Raw genomic sequence first — 8452 nt, 5'->3', positions numbered from 1 at the left:
TCTATGAATATTTCTTGCATATAAATAACAATTTGATTCAAAATAATAGCAAAATTTAATACAATATAGCACAATTTTAAAAGCCTAGCTAAAATCAAACTTTTGAAAAGAACCATCAACGATAGACATTTATATGCACAAATTAACATGAAAAATATTATTAATAATAGACATCTAAAACTATAAAAATGGTACAGATTAAAATGATGATAATTACGTGAAAATGATGTACAATAGCATAAAAAAGAATTTTTTATTTGTAAATGTGGTTGCAAGTTTTCGTATCCGTTATAATTTTTTTAAAAAATAAATAATATTAAACCTCATATTATTATATAAAAAAATTGAAAATAAACCAAAGAAGTATATCTTAATTGACATAGTATTAACTTGTACTATCCACCATTAGGTTAGAATTTCGTTTCGCACGTATTGTTAAAAAAAAGGGTGAGGGATTAGAAATGAAATAAGAGTTGCACTCATATGTTATATTATTGTGACCCATTTGATAATGCTTTGTGCATAAAATCCACCATCAACAACTTGTTGGATTATGATAATTTTCTTTTGCTTTAATTCAATATAAAGTGTGATTAATATGGGGTTTTGCATAATAGATTGTTAATATATAATTAAGAATATGACATCTCTCTCCATTTCCAAGAGTGGAGGGTGGAATTTGTTGAACAGGATTAATTTGGTACACTATTATTAAAGTAAATTAGCTAAGCTCAATTATGTTTTCACATTGTCTATTAATTTGATGAGGTGTATGAATTGTGATCCAATTTGTGATGACTAGGAAATGACAATGCCTAGTACAATTTAATTAAATTGATATCTAATGATAGATTTAGATAAATTGATGTTGAGATCATTATTTAAAAGAAAAACAATAAGAAAAAAAGTTTTTTTAAAAAAAAAGATGTTGGAATGATTAACAAAATACATATTGTTGGCTGACATTAATATTTGTCTTGCCAAAAAGTTCGATAAAGTGCATGATTAATTAAAGAAATATTGATAAAATAATGCTAAGTAGTGGGAGAAGATATGAAAATATTTATGGTCAGAGAAGAATCGTGTTTGATTTGATGTTTGTATCTTTTTGGATCCATTCGAACATAGCTGAATAGATAAAGACGTTAATTTATAATTGTTCGGTAAATCAAAAACTAAGATTAGGAAATTAACGATCTCAAGAATTATGGATCCCTGAATTACAAAAAAACCATTGTGGATTTTTAAATTTTAATTTCTTTTGTCGAATAAGCCCTATATTTTAAATTCTTTCTAAGAAATTCCTTAAACTTTTAATTTTATGTTTAGTACGTCATTGACTAATTTGACAATATCTTAAAATTGACCTATGTATTGAAGTCAAAGATGAATTAAGGTTTAGAATTTTATTAGACAAAAAAATTCAAATTTGTACCTAAGGGGTTGTTAATTTTGAAAAATATTAATATGATATAAATCTATTAGACACAAAAGCAAAAGTTTAAAAATTTGTGTTAACAATTTTAAAATTTGTTGATGGTTGTCCTAGGCAAAACCCAAATGTCATGGTTAGGTCAACCCAAAGGGGACTCGAAGGAGACGTAAGGGTACGCACGTCTCAAAAAGGAAAAGTCATTGTCTTAGAGTTTGAGCCAACCAAAGTGAACTAATAATTATGTACCAATAGGAAAATAACTGAGCTGCTCTCGGTTTCACACCCTACAACCTAGAGCATCGAAAACAACCCTAACATCATCAGAGTTACACATAATCTCAGGTGATCATTAGAGAAAGGACATTATAAATAGCCTCATTCGATGATCCCAAATGAGAAAAGTAATTTCCAAAGGAAGGCTCTGAGCTTATTTATTGTGTGTTGAGCTAAACTTCATACTCCCTATGCTAACTTAAGCATCAGAGTGTGGTAGACTCGACATCAAATCGGTACGAAGATCTATTCGAATTAGGGTTTACCTCTAAAAATGAGACGATCGAGGGAACTGGGTCGAAGATCAAACTTACGAGGGACTCGCAATGACTACAAGTGCTAACAAAGTTGAAAGATCTAAATATTATTAGGTAGAAATTCAGAATTTAGAGACCGAAATTTCAATGAGACTATTAAACCATAATTTTTCTAATGAAGAGAGAGATGGCTGTATAAATGGCATCCATCTCATATTTCCATTTTCATATCATATATTTCCATTTTGTGAAATGTGGCATCCATATCATATTTCCATAAAGAAAGAGGGTGGGGAATATGAGCTTCATTTAAAGACTAGCCACCGCAAAATTCTCTCATCCATTTTCATACTTGAAAAAGTCGCAAAAACTTGGGAGGTGGACTTTGTTTAATTAATTTTAATTTTAGAAACCATTTTTTTCTTTATAAAAAATAAAACAATAAACAAACTGATAATTTAACATGTGGGACATTTTTTTAATGGTTCTTTTAGATATTAAAAAAAAAACGAACCGATTTATAAATATAACAAAATTTTACTGTCTATTTATGATAAATCATGATAATCAACTATTTGTATCTATTTATGTCATGATAAATGCAAATAGTAGTCTATCTTGCATTATCGCACATACATTGTGATATTTTACTATATTTTTAAATATTTTTAACAGTTTTGTTATTTAAAATAATTCTTTTTTTAGAATAATTTTTAGAAATTATAATTTTTAATAAGTATACCTAATAAATAAGGTTTAAAATATCGATGTGAATGAAAATATTGAGGTCTCACTTTTATGGAAAGAAAATATTGATATCGATGTTGATGAATACTTTTTCAAAAAAAAAATGATTTCAAATGATAAAGTTGCTGAAAATATTTACAAAATATAGCAAAATTTCATAATCTATTCATGCTAGACATCGATAGACTTTTATAGTGTCTATCAATATCACTAATAGACACCGATAGACTTATATCAATGTCTATCATTGATGGATTATGAAATTTTACTATATTTTGTAAATATTTTGGTTCATTTTTCAATATTTGAAATCAACCCTTTCAAAAACTCAATATAAAAATAAAAATAAAAAAGTTAAAATATGTCAATTAACCAAAAAAATATTATATATATATTATGATACAATGTAAATGTTGATGAATAGAAGTGTTCATTCATCCATCTTATAGTTGTCTACCATATGAAAATATGAAAAAATATACAAAAATTTAATACCATGTTAATAACTCAAATTTATGACATATAATTTGATGCATAAGATCCAAGGGTTCTAATAAATTAAGAGAATTAATAGATTGTTTCCAAAAAAAGAAAAAAATTGTGTGTGATATCATTTTTTAAATAATTAGGGAAGACAAAGAAATTGAACATTATAAACCTTGGCTGGTTTATTATTAATTGACACCCATTCCCTCAATAGATAAATAAATATCTTAATTTACACCAGTTCCCTTTATTTTCAAGTTTGTATTCAAAAAGCATTTTATTGAATTGGCTTATAAATCATATCAGCCAGCTATTTTCACCCAAGAGGTGAGAGAAAAAAGGGACAAGAATCTCGTGATTATTCACACATTCTATTTACTTAATACTTTTTTAGAATTAATAATTAATTGTATATAATAATAATAGATTTATATAAGTAATAAATTTTTTAGTTGATGAACTCTTATCAACAATATAGTCTATCACTAATAAACTCCGCAAGTTAAATCTAAATTTTTCTATATCTGTCAATTCTTTTACATTGCGCTATATTTTGCTATTACTTTGATCTTGATTGTTATATTTACAATTGTTCCTTTATTTATTTTCGTCAGTTTTGTCCTTTCACTTTTAAGAAATAGAATCAATTTGATTGAAATGATAATCGAGCCATCAAATCGAACTAAAGCCACATTTACCACCATCCAAAGGTAATAAATCAATAGTAATTTGAAAAATGGATCTCATTTGATTATATTTGGCATTGTTTATTTGTGTTTTGCATCAATATTGACACATGGGGCTCACTTCAAAATCAGTAATAAAAAAAAAACAAACTGATTGACGGACGGAGGGTGGTCAATCAATTGCATTTGGAAATAACGTCATATTGTTATCGTTATCGTTACTATTACAATTACCATTATTATTACTATTCTAAAGAAAAATTATGAATTTTGACACATTTACTGTTACGTTAAGTTACCCTTATGGTTTGGCTCTTAGAGGTAAAGGTAACGTAAAAATAACAATAAATATAATAGTAAATTTGACAAAATTCATAATTTTAAGTAGACGTGATAAAAAAATAATTCAATTACATTTTTTATTTTAGTCCATTATTATTGATCTATCAGTAAAAATTTATTACGATTACACCAATTTTCATTAGGAATTGATAAATGTGGCCTAATATGACTCGTGTATAGGATATCATAAATCAAAGCCTGGCAAAGTTTAAAATGGAAACTTTTTAAAAGTATTAGATATTAAAATTGACACACATTATTAAAAAAAAAAAAAAAAACCTCATAAAAAAGAAAGAATCAATTGGCTTTATGGAAACATGTGGGCTTCTTCATCTTGTTATACAGTTGCAAATGAAAAAGTTCCAATATAATTTCAATTGTTTCTCCTTTTGGAAGACACCATTCCAATTTATCAAGCAGTGGATGTATATATATATATATATATATATCGGTTGCCTTATTGTTGATCTAAAGGCTTCAGGTGCTGGTTTGTGGTTGTTGAGTTTTGGAGTGAAGTTGGCAATTCTTCATTACTATTATTCTCCACTTTGAATTGAACTTTATCTTTGCTCTTTCCCCACAAAACCAAGTAAAGGCCTATAATTATCACAGCTGCTCCAATAACCCTGAAAAATAATTCAATTTCTTTAGTGTTTTTCTTAGTAGAGAGTCATTTAGACACCTCAAATTGACTGATATGGTTGAAATGATTTTCTATATACACTTTAAAATAATGTTTTTTTTAAATCTATCATTTGATTTTTTTTTCTAGTTATAAAAAAATAAATTTATAAGCACGATTCCACCTTTAAATTTACTGGTTGTTATTTACTTTTTATCAATGTTTTAAAAAACTAAGCCAAAATTTGAAAACTAAGAAAATAGTTTTTAAAAACTTGTTTTTGTTTTTGAAATTTGACTAAGAATTCTACTTTTTTTTACTTAAGAAAAATGTAAATTATTGTACAATTTTGAGAGGAAATAGACCTAATTTTTTTTTAAAAAAATGAAATAGTTGTTGAATAATATCTAATTTATTAGAAAGTCATTCTAAACCACTACTCAAAAATCCATGGTGGAGTGTTTGAATGAAGCCATTTTTATATTTATGGAAGTTAATTAGACACTAAAAAAATGGAAAAAATACAAGGATCAAAGAATAAAATATGTTTAAGAATTGGATCAAGATATTCAAAACTAAAAACATAGTGATGCACTGGTTAAGTGGGAAACTTTCTTATTTATATTGGAAAAGAATATTCTCAATGTTTATTATATAGAGTTAATGAAAAAAAGTATAGATCAAGAGGTTATGTTACTATACGTTTTATTTAAATGTCAAATACCAATTAGAATATAAAGAGTCAACATGAACATATCTAACTTAGTTAAACTTAGTATTATCAACCCAAAGTCCAATCTCACATCCCACATATTATAAAAAAAAAATTAGGTAAGTCGAGGTAATTACCTTCCTAAATGTAGTGTCTCGGCAAATATGAATGAACTGATTACAGCAACTATGACCATGCTAAGAGGATTGAATGCAGTTACAAATACAGGTCCTTTTAACTTTACCACCACTCCTTGGAGATAATAGGCAATTCCAGAGGATATTATACCCTGTAATTGACATAACCTTCAATTTAGTCAGAATGAGTTTATAAATACAAGTCCTTAAGATCTGAGGTTCAATCGTCATCCCTGCGATTGTTATACTAAAAAAGGATAATAGTTCATTAATTAGTTTATATATATATATATATAAATGAGAATTACTTACACCATAGAGGGCAGCTAAGAGTATGGAATCTGCATGTAAAGGCCATGCAGATGGATTGTCCCATTCAAATGCTAAGGCTAAAATAGTACTTTCAACAGCTCCAGCCAAGCATATGAATGTTGTCAGTGTAAGCTCAGCTGGGTATGTTCTTATTGTATGTGCCTGTAAGTAGGAACAATTTATCAAACATTTAAACTTTTTCTCATTAAACCTTAAATTATAAGAAATACTCTTCCTCTCGTTTCAAACACATATCTATTTTTATTTTTGATCTTTCATGAACATTTCAAAACTAATATCAAAGTAAAATATCCATTAAATATTGAGGCATTGAAATAATCTGTAGCAGCTGTCATACTGCTCTACTACAAGTATACCTATTCGGTCGTATAAGATCCCAATTTTTGTCCAAATTCTCTAAGGAATAGTTTATCCACCTTTTTATGGGGTTTCTTTAAACCTTTATAAAGAATAAAGGTATTTTGAAACAAAGGAAAAAGTTGAGGTTTTTTTTTTTAATGAAATTAGCAAAAATGAGGTTAATAAAAAATTGGGAAATAAAAGAGGGGGTCAATTTGTACCAGAAGAATGGTGAAGGCTGAGGAGCAAATACTTGAAATGGTGATAACAATGGCAGCCTTAACAGGTTGTTGCTTATTTGGAAGAGTGGAATAAGAATGAGGATTGGAATTATTTAGTTTGGTCCAAGGCAAACTCAATAAAGGTCCTTTTATAAGAGTCATCATCATTGCTCCTCCAACTGTAACTAAAGTCCCTAAAATCTTTGCTTGGCTTCTTAAGCTTCTAATATTCACCTTCTCCATTCTTCAAAAAGACATAATAATAAATTAATTAGCATCATTAATAATAAGTTATTACATTCATTACTTAGCTCTGTTATATACCTACAAATCCAAGCCATTAGAAATGCAAAGGCAGGAAGAATATTGCACATTGCTGTTGCAAAAGTTGCTGTTGTGTATTTAGTACCAGAGTAAATTAAGCTCTGAGCTATTACTGGCCTGTGTAACACAAAAATTTGAGTTAGTTACAGACATAGTACTGACGATGTTGTTGTTACTTCTTATACGCATACCATGTCCACCAATATTTATGTATATATACTTGTTTATATGTTGAAATAATTTCAGCATGCCCACACCTAACACCCTTTGCACGCATGCAAGCCCACTCAGCCTCTCACCCAACCGCTCACCTTGAACCCCGACCTCTTGCACACGCCATATCCACCTAGTCTCTCACTCTTACTGCCCACTTTGCACGCTCCATGCCCACCCAACCTCTCACCTAGCTACCCACCTTACACCCCTGAGCCTTTGCAAGTGCCATGCCCACCTTGTCCTTCCCGCTGCATGATGCCCACCAAACACCCCTAAGCACACGTCATGCCCACCTAATCCCCCCTTGCATGTATGTGCCCACCTTGTAGCCCTTGTACGGTGATGCCCATCAAGCACCTTCTGTGTGCACACACACCCACCTCTATGTGGACAAGCATGTTTATGTAACTTATTATGGTGAAATCATGCATATAATTGTTTTTTTTTTAACAAAAGGTGATGGAGTTGTTCTTACTCGAGTAAGCCGAGGAGAAGAATCTTGGCGAAGATGGGGAGAGTCATCTTTGGTCTTATTTTTCTGTCATGGAAAATGAATAAATAAGGATATGATAATCAAATTTAAGTAACGAAAAAGAGTGAACATAAATATTTGTATACCTATCCAAGACAAAAGCAAAAGGAGCAACAACAATGGCACCGATGGAGTAACGATAAACAATAGTAACAAGTTGGTTCATTCCTTGGTTTAAAGCAGCCTTACAAATAATAGACATTCCTGCTGATGCAAATCTTAATGCAATTGCTCCCAAATATGGCTTTGCTTTCTCAAACATTTTACCTGCCTTCTCCATCTCCCTCTCTCTTTCTCTTTCTCCCTCTAAAAATGTTTTTGTCAATATAGAATAAATTCACAACACAAAAAATAAAACCACTACTTTCAACCTCCTTTTATAATGGATTTTGTATGCTAATTAACCTTTGAGCTAATACATAACCAAACATTAAAAACTATCTAGGAATATGACTTGTTTGTTTTTAAGTTTTACTTTTTCTTTTTCATATGCACATGGAGAATTGCACCATCTATATCCCTCTAGATAAATAATTTATCTTGAGGTATGATTATCTCAATTAAATAAATTAGAGAATCAATATGCAATTTTTCAAATTTGAACATAATTCAACTGTGCCATCAAGTTTCTATCATTAACTTCGAGGTTAGAGATTTAATTCTGATATATAATCATCATGGGTTGGCTGACTTAATGGTAAATAAGGGGTATGCTCTTGATAAAGGACTAAGATGTGAAAAAAATCTAGTATTTCAATAATAAATACTACACTCCCATTAATTAGTTGAC

At 29.2% G+C, this 8452-nt stretch overlaps 1 protein-coding gene across 1 annotated transcript; it reads right to left on the bottom strand.

Moving 5' to 3' along the window:
* Positions 1 to 4558: 4558 nt before the first annotated feature.
* LOC120079593 (WAT1-related protein At2g39510-like) lies at positions 4559 to 8000 on the bottom strand. The gene is made up of 7 exons (XM_039033821.1): positions 7749 to 8000; positions 7606 to 7668; positions 6915 to 7031; positions 6591 to 6834; positions 6010 to 6171; positions 5698 to 5849; positions 4559 to 4852 (listed from the first exon to the last, which is right to left on the bottom strand). Exons 1-7 carry the CDS (start codon positions 7940 to 7942, stop codon positions 4684 to 4686), a joined length of 1101 nt encoding a protein of 366 aa, XP_038889749.1. The 5' UTR covers positions 7943 to 8000; the 3' UTR covers positions 4559 to 4683.
* Between the last annotated feature and the right edge of the window lie 452 nt (positions 8001 to 8452).

The sequence above is a fragment of the Benincasa hispida genome, chromosome 6 (genome assembly GCF_009727055.1).
Source record: "Benincasa hispida cultivar B227 chromosome 6, ASM972705v1, whole genome shotgun sequence".
NCBI classification, from domain to species: domain Eukaryota; kingdom Viridiplantae; phylum Streptophyta; class Magnoliopsida; order Cucurbitales; family Cucurbitaceae; genus Benincasa; species Benincasa hispida.
Note: the sequence above shows the minus strand (reverse complement) of the source record. Positions and strands in the feature narration are given on the sequence as shown.